The sequence below is a fragment of the Lampetra fluviatilis genome, chromosome 10, assembly GCF_964198595.1.
Source record: "Lampetra fluviatilis chromosome 10, kcLamFluv1.1, whole genome shotgun sequence".
Classification (NCBI taxonomy): domain Eukaryota; kingdom Metazoa; phylum Chordata; class Hyperoartia; order Petromyzontiformes; family Petromyzontidae; genus Lampetra; species Lampetra fluviatilis.
Window position 1 is genome coordinate 15,764,560 of NC_136284.1, and position 13,933 is coordinate 15,778,492.

The following is a 13,933-nucleotide window of genomic DNA, read 5'->3' on the forward strand; positions in this document are numbered from 1 at the left end:
TGAAATTAATGGAGCCGAACTCGCAGCGATTGTTGAATGTTAACGGTGTTTGACGCCACGTTTTCATTTGACCGAGTTAAATTAATACTGATGTCAGTGGCCTTGTTACATTTTTATAGACGCAAACACCCCGATGCAACGCGGAATGTATTCCTTGTAAGACTAAAAATATAGAGATTGTTTTTAAAAGGTGGCACATTTTACTTTCGAAATATGCTGCGGCGTTTTGTTTCCGATCATCGCCACTGTCGAGCAGACCGATAGATGCGGCTCACGCAGCTCAGCCCAAGCTGGGCCACTCAGCTGCTTCCAAAGACGACGAAGGAGGCCACGTTGAGAGGCGACTCGGGCTCCTCAGCGCGTGGCTTTGAGCCATGGCTCACCGGGCCACAGCCAAGCGTGAGCCTGGCATCTTGTACAGAAACAGGCGTCGTCTTCCAATTGCAACCCCTGCAGATACATCATCGAATCTACAGTCATTCCGTTATTTGACGACTGTGATGTATCCTATCGGGTTGTTTCTTCGGTTGAACTTACACTCACACAATATGTACACTCACACAATCTGTACACTCACACAATCTGTACACTCACACAATCTGTACACTCACACAATCTGTACACTCACACAATCTGTACACTCACACAATCTGTACACTCACACAATCTGTACAGAGGTGCTGCGTGAAGGAGGCATCACCGTGTCGTCTATGCCATGGCTGGCCAAGTGTCCTTGGAGGTGAGAAGATATTTTGATTGCAGGGCTATTCTCCATCCCAATGATATTGTCCGTTGCTCTGCTTTTATTTGTCTGACCTCTTGTTGTTGTTGTTACCGTTGGACAATCCCCCCAGAAATCAGCGACGCGCATCTCATTGTCTATGAACAGTTCCCCAGATTTTGCACACAATTTGGCTCACAACGCATTTAGCCGAGCTGCTGCCACAACCTTTTTGGAACCACCACCCAGTTTCGCCTCTTGACATCTCTGTGCTCATTTAAACTTAATTTCATAAAATCGCCAACGTTTAAAATGTGAATGAAATTTTATAAGATACATTCTTTTTTTTCAAGTTTGTGTTTTTAAATCTGTAATTGTGGAATTATTTGATGTTGTCTGCCGGGCGGAGTAGCCCTTTACAAAAGAGCTTCCGATCTCAATGGGGCTTCACCCAAAGGGAAATCAACTTGTGAGTTATGATTCTGTATATGGGGGGGCTCGTCGTCGTTGGTGAGCTGCACGCGCCGGAGCTGAGGTCGCCCCTGCCTGCCGAGTAAACACCGCGAAGTGGAACGCGTCCATTGGCTGGTGGTAAAGTCCAGCTGCGTTCATTGGCAGCAGGTAAAGTTCAACTGCGCGTGGAGCTGTACCAATCCGTCCCGGCGCGCTCCCTCGCAGCAGCAGCAGCAGCAGGTTTGTGTCTCATGCAACGGCATTCGAATCGTAATAATGATAATAATGATGATGAAGAGTAGTAACTTGAATATGTCACATTGATGGTAGATTGTTGGATGTTACCCAGACTTTGTTACGTCGCTATGGGTCACGCGTTCTTGTTCATGTATGTTAATCGATAACGCTTGTCCAACAAACGATATTGGTTGGGGAGTAACATATGTACGCGGGTTGAACTTCTTTCGCACCGTACGTAGCCAACCGTGCTAATCGGAGGTGCGGGAGAAGGATAACAAAAACGATAAATTAGTTTTCAATCTAGATTTAAAAGTGCATAGCTCCAGTGGCTTCCTAATATCGAAGGTGTATAATCCAATATGACATTTTAAAAAAAGCTGTATGTATAATCAAATAAACTATTCATCATCCACTGCTGGATGATACCATCTCTCAGGGTCTCTCTATGCAACAATCCATCTCGCCCCACGTGGTGGTCGTCCTCTGAGCGTGGAGCTCCCCGCCCGTGGCTGCCGCTCTGGCGCGAGGCGCCACCACCGGCGCCCAGCGCCCAGAGACCTCGCGGGGGCTCTCCTCTGCGCGGCCACTCCGATCCACCTCTTCCTAGTTTTCGTTTCCCACCAACTTCCAGCGTCTCTTCTCACTTTCCAACATGTTCTGCTTTTGAGTCATCTTCTCCTGCTCCGCATGGCCGATGTCTTGATGTAGAGAAATGCTTTTTTTTTGTTTGTTACATTTTCTTTGTCGTTGTCCGTGTTTTGTTATCCACGTGACACACTGAGCAGCAGGGAACGCTCACGCTGAGCACCACTTTCATGTTTAGGAACGTTGTCACGTTGATTTTCATCATCATCATCAACATTATTGAGTGTTTTTACAAAAGGACTGAAAGCCGCTCCCAACTTCCTCTATTTCATCGTCTTGATCTCAGTCCACCTGCAACAACTGCCCTCGGTGTGGCACGCCCGATGTGTTATAAATGTTTTTTGTTTTGCTCATATTTCACTAGTGTGACGAGCTTATTCAAACGTCACCTGTTTTTCTTTACCCATGATGATTGTAACGACGTATATATATCTTCAGAAAATCTGAGATGGTGAATGTTTCTCAATATAATTTTCTGAAAATATCTTCCCGTGTTGATGGGAATAAGGTTAGCGAAAGCCTGGCTACCTGCACGACTTCCCTGCTCACGTCTGTTTGTGGTACTTCATGCAATTTCAGTCGCTCTTAAAGTTTGTAAGTAGTTATTATTTATAAACGTGTGTATTTACTTCATGAATCTCTATGTGATTTCAGGAAAGCACAGTAGAATGTCAAGTGGAATATTTCTTGTGGACTTCATGAAATAATTATTGACAGTATGTTCTTTAAACATGTCATTTAAAAAAAATATTTTATCTTTAAAAATACCATTCAATTCTAGATTTGAATTGAATGGTATTTTTTCTAGACATAACTTCAACCGAGATGATGGATTCAAATTGAGAAATCATTGGAAGGATGTAATTAAACAAGTTAAACTTTAGCTGCCGTGCAGTTTACTGTTCGACAGCCAGTTTAGATTTATTTTCATAATCATATCCATATTCCCAGTCTGTTACCCCCAGCTTCACACACTACCATCACCATTACCACACGTCGTTTTTCATCTTGCGCATTTCTAATTTACCCCCCCGGCAGCATAACAAAAGGCTGCTTAATCTTAGCTTTCTTATCTACTTCCGCCCCCTGCATCACAAAGCTTCAGTTTGAACTCCATGCGTTGCCTCACAGCGTCCGTTGCTTCACAACGTTGCCTCCCAGTCCACAGCCCGCCCACACACTCACCATGGCCCCTCCCCTCCCTCAATCCCCCGCGACTATATAATTAATCGTCACAGCCATCTCTTAGACACACTTAAGCGGTTGTGCTTTCGCTACGTTGTCCCCACCTGAAGAAGGACGCTTGTGTTGCACCTGAAACGTCGTGATTTAATTTAGTTGTTTTCATTCATTTTATTTTTTACCTACGGGACTTTAACGAAAAAACCAAAGAGTATGAATACCATTCAAGACAAATACAACTCAATATCGAACTTTATTTTACGGAAACAATAAATATATAATAATTGATTGCAGAGAGCTGTGTGCGGCTACATTTCACATTCTCTTTATCAACCGACAGCTGAGTCTGGTGTTGTGTTGTGCCTGACTTGTTCTGTAGGCACGCAAGATGAATAGAGTCATAGCCACCGGAGGTTCTTCAATGGAATACCACCAAAGTGTCCAGCACAACCACAATTCAAATGCCTACTCTGGCTATCCCGAACACAACTCCAATTCAAATGCCTACTCTGGCTATCCCGAACACAACTCCAATTCAAATGCCTACTCTGGCTATCCCGAACACAACTCCAATTCAAATGCCTACTCTGGCTATCCCCAATACAACCCCAATTCAAGTGCCTACTCTGGCTATCCCGAACACAACTCCAATTCAAGTGCCTACTCTGGCTATCCCGAACACAACTCCAATTCAAGTGCCTACTCTGGCTATCCCGAACACAACCCCAATTCAAGTGCCTACTCTGGCTATCCCGAAAACAACCGCAATGCAAATGCCTACTCTGGCTATCCCAAACACAACCGCAATGCAAATGCCTCCTCTGGCTATGCCCAATACAACCCCAATGCAAATGTCGAGCCTGACTATCCTCAATACAACTTCAACCAACAGCCATACCCCATGGCAAGCGCAATCGCCTACCCCCCTCCGTACGAGCGCTCTGCGAGTGGACTCGGCTCCAACGACTCACCACCACCACCCCCCGTACAGAATTACGAGAATTTGTCGGTGGTGGATGACCGCGTGAGTGAGTCGGGGAGCGCAGGGAACGAGACGGCGATGCATTTCTCGGAGAAGTCTATCCGCCACGGTAAGCCTTGAACATTTAAAATATACGCTCATCTATTTTGACAGAGCAAATTATTGCAATGTTAAGTGGTTCGTACTGCGACTTCAGCGGTTGCAGCGTCCCTGTGACGTCTGTGTATATGTAGCATGCACGCACGCTGCAGGCACGAATTTCACGTGCGTGGTGATGTGGACAAACTTGGAATGTGAAACTTAGCTGGTGAGCTGAGCCACCACTACTGAGAGGCTGGGTTCGACTCTACGTTTCAGACGCCTGTGATTAAACCGGTCACCAATGACGGCACACGCAAAAAATCATTCATCCAATTACGTTTTTTGGTTGTGCATTTAATTGGGCTACATTCCAACTCTGAGAATATTTTTTTTAGTGTTTTGACAGTCGTGTAGCAGGGCGGGTGGGAACTGTGTTCACCAGAGGGCACTTGCGAGATGTAGCTCTGTGACAGCCTCTTCCGTGTGCCGTTCTCCGACACGAAGGGGTGGCAGCAATGCTCTGCTCATGGCGCCGTCGCCGCAGTGGCGTCTGCTTGCTTCTGTGTTGAACTTCTTTCGCACCGTACGGAGCCAACCGTGCTAATCGGAGATGCGGAGAGTTGGGGGAGAGGAATCACGTGCGCGGGAAGTTGTCTACGATACGAACCGTTGCCGCTTTGTGAGTCGTGTGATGTGTCTATATCTGCATTGTTTACAAACGTATAGAGCCTGTGATGTGTGTGTGTTTCGTCTCTGTGGCAGCATTCATCAGGAAGGTTTACGCCATCCTTATGGCACAACTGATTGTCACAATTGGTATCATCTGCGCGTTTATTTATTGGTAAGGAATCTATATTTCATGCATAAACCTTTAACTTTGTAAATGTTTGTACATTCTGTTAAAGTGTATGCTCAAGTGATGACATTCACATGCAACACACTATAATTGTGTTCCGCAGTATTCTCGTTTTCATTTGATTACAATCACCCAATATTGCCGCGAAACAGACTTTTCTAGAGACTTCAGAAGGACACTGATCTCTTGTTCATCAGATGCTCTCTTTCTTCACTTTCCCGTTGACAATTTCCAGGGAAACGCTCAGGAACTGGTCCCAGGACGTTCCGTGGCTCGTTTATGCTTCAATGTAAGTTTCATATTGCGTAGCATTTCTATAAACCGTAAACCTTTACAATAATTTCTACACGAGCATTTTTATATATATTTATGAATTAATTGCTTGTTATGTCCGTAGATGCATTATTGTTAAGTAATTCCCCAATTAAACTTCACAACATTATTATGCAACACAAAGTGTGGATTTTGTCGCAAAAGCGGTAGTTATCTCGGTTTAATGGAGGAGGGTTGATGGATCACAAAGATGCATGAAACTTCCTACCCATGGCCTGTCAGGCTACGGCAGTACAGCAAGCGGATTAATTTCCATCTGTACGGGGATTCGGAGTTACAGCCACCCCAGCTCCAGCCCAGCAAGGGTTTCTCTCCGGCTACTGCGGTATAAAGACTCACTCACCGAGTTGCCCAAACACCCCAACATATCATCGCAGAGGTTGGGAAATTGTTGCCACCTGTTCTGGCCGCCTTCACACTCGAGTGTGGGTTCCTGTGCGTCCGTGTCAGAACTGTGCGCATTGCAATTCTCCAGAGATTTGAGATGTAATTTACTTTAATGATGCTTATATATGAATTCAACACGTTGTTATTATTGTTATTGCATTGATATTAATAGGGTCTCTTCTGGTGTGACTGTTTCCCCAGACCGGCTACGTTCATCCTGCTCATGTGCTTGTCCTGCTGCAGCGGGATTCGCCGTAAAGCTCCCTGTAACTTCATCTTCCTGCTGCTCTTCGTAAGACATTTACGATGGGTCCTATAACCCGGTCCAAAACTTGTCCCGTGGGTCGAACCCCATGAATTGTCGTTTTCACTTCCTGCATCATGACTTGAAGATGCTTGACGCAGTTTCAAACGAAACGTCAGGTCTAGTTGCTAAACTCGGTTGTGAGAATTGTTCTTCGGGTCACAACGACAATTGGTACATCAGACGCTCGTGCGCCACGTGACAAGTTTACTTGTGTGGCCACGTCGGGTGGTGAAGGGTTCTTCCTGACACACATTTGGCCAGATCATGGCGTTGGCCTCACACAAAAATAAATTATGAACAAAAAAAACCCACCTTGAACAACCCGCACTGACCGACTTGTTAAAGTAAAATTAAATAACCACGACGATCCACACGGTGCGGCCCTTATCCAGCAGAGGATAGATAACTGCCCCGTGACCAATTGGGCAGTGCTCGTGCACGTTGGTCGGTACCCTGTAGGGAGCGAAGTCGCCGTCGTGGTCTCGCGTGACAGGAGGTGACTGGGATTGGGGAGGCGGTGCAGGAGGTTACGCATCAAATGAACCTCATGGCGGTACCCCGGGGTACCAAAGTACCACAGTACCCCGGCTCTCGCACAATGTCCGTCATGCAGTAATTTTTAGCCTGTTGATGGTCGGCGATGCGGCAATCGACTCATCTCGACGAGCTGTACACTATGATGCACCACTTCGGTGCGTACCGCGAGCGTTCAGGGTTTCAGCGCAATAGTCCTCGCTGCATTTCGACATCGCGGAGTGGCACTGATATCGGATTGGTTGGTACCCAGTCGCGGAGTTAAATACACCCCTGGAAAAAATAGTGTCCCAGAAAAAACATTGAATTGCCTCGGCCATTTTGTATTGTTTGATACCCCGAGGTACCGCCATGAGGATCAAATGACCAATTACTCGGTTGGGATTACACAGCAGCAGCAGCGTCACCCCATCCTGCAAAACGCAGCCATAGAGAACGGAGTCTTGAGAAGCAGGAAGCCTGCAGGGCAGTGACATAGTAACAACATTATCAGTGGCGTAGTAACTACATTATCAGTGGCGTAGTAACTACATTATTAGTGGCGTAGTAACTACATTATCAGTGGCGTAGTAACTACATTATCAGTGGCGTAGTGACTACATTATCAGTGGCGTAGTGACTACATTATCAGTAGTGTAGTAACTACATTATCAGTGGCGTAGTGACTACATTATCAGTGGCGTAGTGACTACATTATCAGTAGTGTAGTAACGACATTATCAGTAGTGGAGTAACTACATTATCAGTGGTGTAGTAACGACATTATCAGTGGCGTAGTAACTACATTATCAGTGGTGTAGTAACTACATTATCAGTGGCGTAGTAGCTACAGTATCAGTGGTGTAGTAACTACATTATCAGTGGCGTAGTGACTACATTATCAGTGGCGTAGTAACTACATTATCAGTAGTGTAGTAACTACATAATCAGTGGCGTAGTAACTACATTATCAGTGGCGTAGTAACTACATTATCAGTGGCGTAGTAACTACATTATCAGTGGTGTAGTAACGACATTATCAGTGGCGTAGTAACTACATAATCAGTGGCGTAGTAACTACATTATCAGTGGCGTAGTAACTAAATTATCAGTGGCATAGTAACGACATTATCAGTGGCGTAGTAACTACATAATCAGTGGCGTAGTAACTACATTATCAGTGGCGTAGTAACTACATTATCAGTGGTATAATAACTACATTATCAGTGGCGTAGTAACTACATTATCAGTGGCGTAGTGACTACATAATCAGTGGTGTAGTGACTACATTATCAGTGGTGTAGTAACTACATTATCAGTGGCGTAGTAACAACATTATCAGTGGCGTAGTAACTACATTATTAGTGGTGTAGTAACTACATTATCAGTGGTGTAGTAACGACATTAGTAGTGACTAAATTATAAGCTCAGGGGGTGCGGTAATCGGTCAGGTGGGGCCCCAATATTTGGTTGTCTGGAGGGAACCCACGGGCGGCTCTGTCAACCGCGATGTGATTGCCACTTGTGGACATTTCAAACGTCTGTCGACCAACTCCACATTCCGTGTATCCGCAGACCCTGCTGGAAGGGGTATTGCTGGGATCTGTGTCTTGGTAAGTGTCCGTTCCTACCCTCCTTGACTGGAATCAGTCGTCGTTTGGATTCTTGCATCACCAAGTGGATTACGCATTTACCTCAGTAAAGAAAATCCCAGAATGCAATGTTCCAGCAACATCTCACCATTTGTATATACATTAGTTCATGCCATCCTCTTGCAATATTGAAGGGTATGTGGCTGTTACTCACGAGCTCCTATTAGGTAACTATTCATATGCCAATTTAAAACACTGGTCATCTGGAAACTTTTTCAATACAATTCCCATCAGGCGCATGGTGTGAACGGGTGCAGTCTCCAACTGCTGTCCACCGTCTCTCGACGTGCTATGAAGAAGCGCCATTGCCTGAAACGTCACCAATTAATCACTTTCCTTCTAAGGCCACAGTGTTATTGACGAACGTGTTCAGTGCTTTTTGTTATTTGTGCTTGTGCACCACTGCCAACGCGGTACAACCAAATAATTTGATTATTTTAATTCTATAACCATTACTCAAACACATAATCGCATGTTCAATGTGAAGAGAAGGAGCGCCTCGTCAGATCCGCGTGGCTGTGGAGACGCCAGCGGCGTTAATTTTGGGATCTGAGGAGCCTCACAGATTCGCGATTTTGAGGCCGAGGTCGTAAGAGGAAAATCAAACCGACAGCCGGACAAGAATATAAGAAGAGCCACTTTGAATTAGTTACACCATAAGGAACACTTCTATGGATTACACAATACGGGACCCTTGGCTTGGTGACCGTCTTCCAGCTTGTATCTTCCTCTCCACTCCTCATACTCTCCCCCTTCTATACCCCTCAGCCCCCCTCTCTAGAATGTCCCCTCGCCCGACTTCCCTCAGCCAACCTCCCCCTGTCCTTTAAATCGAACCGTCCCAAATCGTCGCCTCTGGGTTCCACCGCCGTTCTTTCCCGCCAATTCTCCCTCAAAAGTTCCCGCTAATGCTCCCTCAAACCATTCCTGTCAATTCTTCCTCAAAACTTTCCCGTCAATTCTCCCTCACAACTTTCCCGACAATTATCCCTCAAAACTATCCCGACAATTCTCCCTCAAAACTATCCCAACAATTCCCCCCCTCAAAACTTTCCCGCTAATGCTCCCTCTAAACTTTCCCGCCAAATCCACATTAAAACTTGCACACCAATTCTCCCAAAAAAATTCCCGCCAAATCTACCTTAATACTTTCCCACCACTTCTCCATTTAAACTTTTCCGTCAAATTCTCACTCGAAACTTTCCCGCCAAATCTCCCTCGAAACTATTCCACCAATTCCCCCTCAACACTTTCCCGCCAATTCTCCATCAAAACTTTACCGCCAATCACTCCAGCATCCCCGCCCCCTGAGCAGTCCCTGCGGAGACGTTGGTTTATTCTATTGAATAGCCGTGAGGTTGCACATCGACTTGGGGTCGTTTTCGGTCATGACACAGAAACTATACAACACCCACACAGCGGGTGATTAAACAACGAGCATCAGCTTCACCCTGCCAACCCCGGCCCCCCATCACGACTCTTCATTCTCCTCTTGGTATCCCCTGCCCCCCTGGATAGCCGCTCGCCCAGTCACAAACAACGTCTCCCCACGTCTCCACCTCATCCACGCGCTGCTCCGTCGCCACTCTGTGTTGCAGAGAGGCGGCTTCCTCAAGGAGGCTCGCCGTCCTCACGACGGTGATCTCAACCCGTGCTGGTCTCCGTGCCGGATTATCCTACTAGTACAAGGAGCTACACATGCAGTAGCCACACATGCACGTGCAGTAGCTACACGTGCAGTAGCTACACGTGTAGTAGCTACAACACGTGTAGTAGAGCTTTGTGACGTCATATTTGAGGGGGGGGGGGGGTCAAAAATCGTCCAGAATCGCGTGACGTCATTTATGGACGGCCCCTTGCTCTATTACTATAGTACTTTACCGCCTTCAACTTTTATGAACGACTCGGTGTTTAAGGTTAGCGATTTGTCGTATTATCTGCCTGTATAGCAAATGAAAAAATATAATTACTTTACTATGCAAGTTAAAAATGTGTTTTAATATATTTGTTTTATTTATGGCCTCTTAATAACATACTACAGGCCTCGCAATAGCTTAATCCGGCACTGTTTGGCCTACCGCTCACCACATTTGGTGCTCACGTTGTGCACTGCCGACCGAAGAGCAGCCGGGGGCTGATGCTGCCAGGGCCACGTGGCAAGCAGCTGTGGGGGCATCGACGGCTGTGGCCGCGATCACGTCTCGAGCTTGACCTTGTCACTACAGCAAACCTGTCAACCCATACGGTTTACCCGTATTCTTGTGCAGGGAAATTGAGTTTTCGTCTTTTTTTTGTGTTTCTCCCTTGTGGTGAGGGGATTTATAAGGGCACGGGGTAACCAATAGGGTCTGAGTGGGACTAATAAGGTAGGCACTGAGAAGGGGGTTGACAGGTTTGCTAAAGGAGCAGCAGCATCATATAATATTGGGATATCGTCCCCAAGACACCACGCTGCTTTCGATCATGAAACTGCTACTGAGCGTCATCTTCTACTGCCTCGGTTGGGCCTCAGCTGCTGCCCCACCACAACGCATGCGGCACCCCTTCCTAGCGACTCCACGCAGTAGTCAGGCGCGTTACTCCAAGGCGATACCAAACGGGGCAAATGTCGATCTTCGACTCATCTCGCTCTGCTCCCTGAGAGCGGTGTTGCTGTGCTCGGTGAAGGACCGCCACGGTGGGTTCTGTGTTTCTCCCTGGGGCAGCTACTACTCGGCCGCCTCGGTGATGTGGGCAGCGGGCATCACCGCTTTCATCTCCCTGGGCCTCACCATCTTCAGCTTCCAGACCAAGGCACGAGCTGACACTGACCACCACTCACCCCTCTGTGTGACCACCACATTAGCAATGTCATATTAAAGCTCCATAGTAAGCATATGCAGAATAGGCATGGATAAACATATTCGTAGAAATGATCTATTACCCCCATCAGATTATAGTAAAAGTAAATATTAATACATTACCTCACTTGGATTTGTTCTTAAATAAAACATGCTAAATTAAACCAGCTTAATTAAACGTGCAAAATAAAACCAGCTGCTTGTGTTGTGGTTATTGCAAACATGATGCCTTGTATAAAGGTGTCCGTTTTTGTACCAGTTGAAAGGGTAAAACCCTTTTACTAAAACCAGCTATATTAAACCTGCTAAATTAAACCTGCTAAATTAAACCTGCTATATTAAACCTGCTATAAAAACCTGCTAAAAGGTGGTTGCAGGATCATCAGGGATGTGAAAATGCTCAAACTGATTTCTCTCGTAATCTCATCGAGATCTTTATCCGATGAGGTCCACATTCCATGGACGTGATAGATACCCGGATCAGGTCCTGGTGGACTGTTGATCCACGTATTGCTGGTTATCACACACGATTTTGCGCAATCACCGAACCCCAATTTTCTCAAGAGAGATATCCACGACCGACATCTCCTGCCACAGACTTCTGCGCCCAGGATGTAACCTCTGTCACTGTTTTGCGGCTGTCATTTGTAGATTGATTTCACGATGAAGTCCGGGATAATGTTCGTGTTTCTCATGGCGCTGCTGTCGTTTGGATTGATGTGCGCCATTCTACGCAGCGACGTGAGTCGTCACCTTACACTACTTCACACGCTGCTGATTTGAATAAAATTGTATCCAATGCTGCAACGTCCATCGTATGATATCGGTGTTGTCATTCTTTAACTATTCCACATTCCCGCAGTGATTACCGTATGGTTCGTGTGCTTTCTTTCAGTGGGCCAACATCGCTTATGCCACACTTGGCGCTCTCATCTTTGCAGTCGTAAGTACAGTAGTTGAGAGTATTTGCAAAGTAGGTTTTTTTAAAGAATACATTTTCATAAAATCCAACAGTTGTGAGCAAAAGAAACCACGCAATTGTGCAACCCAATCAATTTCAAGGACGGTGCATACATTATCAGAGTTGTGTTTTTTGTTTGCATTCCGACCGCAGGTATTGTGGTCAATGCAAACATGACTCCTTGTAAAAAAAGGTGTCAGTTTTGTTGCCAGATAGAAGGGTAAACAAACAATTATCAACCCACGTTGGTTTTTCTTCATTACGCAACTGCGGAGTTCCATCGCATTACGCAAACGCGCCGTGCGGTTTTGGTGAAGGAATCTATTTTCTATTCGACGAGAATATTCACGGTCACAAACACTTCGCATTGTCTGCGCTTCTCGTGGTTAATAAGCCAAAGACAAGACGAGCCATGTTCCTGATATCGCTAAGAGGCATCCCTCTGTACCAAACGTGTACAGCCTCTGTCTGTGTCCATGCGACGTGGATGGCACGGCAGCCCAGCCACGAGAATCCGATTCCCGTTCACGGCCATCACCAGTGACGATTGTCTGAAGCTGCTGTCCTGGGCCTTCCCTTGTCCTCAAATGAGTACCCAGTGCGATGTGTAAACATCACCACTCGTGAGACAAAGGCGGCCAGGCGTGGGGCTGGCCACCCACCCCCTCGTGTGCTGCTACTCACTAGCAAGACGACCGTGGTGAGTGACGCTCTTCTGCGTGTGTCGCAGTACCTCGTGATCGACACGCAGCTCATGATGGGAGGGAATCACCGCTACAGCCTGAGTCCCGAGGAGTACATCTTCGCGGCACTCAACCTCTACATCGACATCGTCAGCATCTTCCTCTTCATCCTCTCCATCTTCCAGCGGTGAAGTCGGCACAGCCCGAACGAGAGGCGCGGCGCCCTGACGACGTCCACCGTTCGCGATTGTCCTCGAAGGAAATCAACAAATCTGTCAATATCTCTAAATTTGTCTTATTTCCATTGTTACAAAAATTATGTTTAGACATTCCATAATTGCAAGTTTAGAGCATAAAACCTATATTTTTGGGGTATTTCGGTAAAGCCACGTATATAGGTTCAAAGAAAATGCAAAAACTACGTTCCAGCCTGATGACGACCGCTTGTGTCGCGATCGAAAAGTCGTAGTTTTTTTATTTTTGTAATTTTCTTTGAACCTATCTACGTGACTTTACCGAAAGACCCAAATAATATGCATTCCTGCAGTCACGAAAGCTTTAAGTCAGGACATAAAACCTACTTTTACACATTATCTGTGGTAATGTAAATAAGTTGTCGTGATGCGCTACTGCAACGAGTGGTTATAGTCTCATAATGATCTATTTAGGCGTTTGACATTGTGTCGAACATTATTATGGAACATTGTTTACTGTGGGCAGTACTAATCAGGGTTTCTTAACCTCGTGCTGAAGCAATTCTACCAATATATTTACGAATGAACTGCAAATATTGATTTCAACTGTCACGAGATTATGAAATATTGTCTGGGTTAATACGTATGCTTTCACTACCAACATTGTATTGCGAACTTTATTTTGTGTGAGATCACCGCTCCCACCCCCTTGCACGACAGCACACGGCAGAACACCTCGCTGTGCCACAGACGAGGCCCCTCATCGCCAGGCGTCGATCCTCTGTGGCAGGCCCCCTCCGTCTGGAATGTCATCCCGCCATACATTCACAGCAGCATTCAATATACACCAACTTTAAAGAGACACTTAAAGCCCCAACCTCGACCGCCTGGCTTTTAAGTGTT

General features: G+C 46.1%; 1 protein-coding gene across 1 annotated transcript; it reads left to right on the top strand.

Annotated features, from left to right (window-relative positions):
* Positions 1–264: 264 nt before the first annotated feature.
* LOC144934655 (protein lifeguard 2-like) lies at positions 265–13,027 on the top strand. Its single transcript, XM_078860711.1, has 11 exons — positions 265–399; positions 3,621–3,949; positions 4,106–4,332; positions 5,067–5,145; positions 5,396–5,449; positions 6,082–6,172; positions 8,276–8,313; positions 11,058–11,145; positions 11,844–11,933; positions 12,088–12,135; positions 12,884–13,027. Exons 1-11 carry the CDS (start codon positions 265–267, stop codon positions 13,025–13,027), a joined length of 1,323 nt encoding a protein of 440 aa, XP_078716837.1.
* Positions 13,028–13,933: the final 906 nt, after the last annotated feature.

What these genes read in the sequence shown, in the direction of transcription:
- LOC144934655 (XM_078860711.1), top strand. Translation starts at nt 265, where the DNA reads ATGCGGCTCACGCAGCTCAGCCCAAGCTGGGCCACTCAGCTGCTTCCA. An exon ending in TCATCTTCCTGCTGCTCTTC is followed by an intron (nt 6,173 to 8,275) that starts GTAAGACATTTA and finishes GTGTATCCGCAG; the next exon opens with ACCCTGCTGGAAGGGGTATT. An exon ending in GCGCTCTCATCTTTGCAGTC is followed by an intron (nt 12,136 to 12,883) that starts GTAAGTACAGTA and finishes CGTGTGTCGCAG; the next exon opens with TACCTCGTGATCGACACGCA.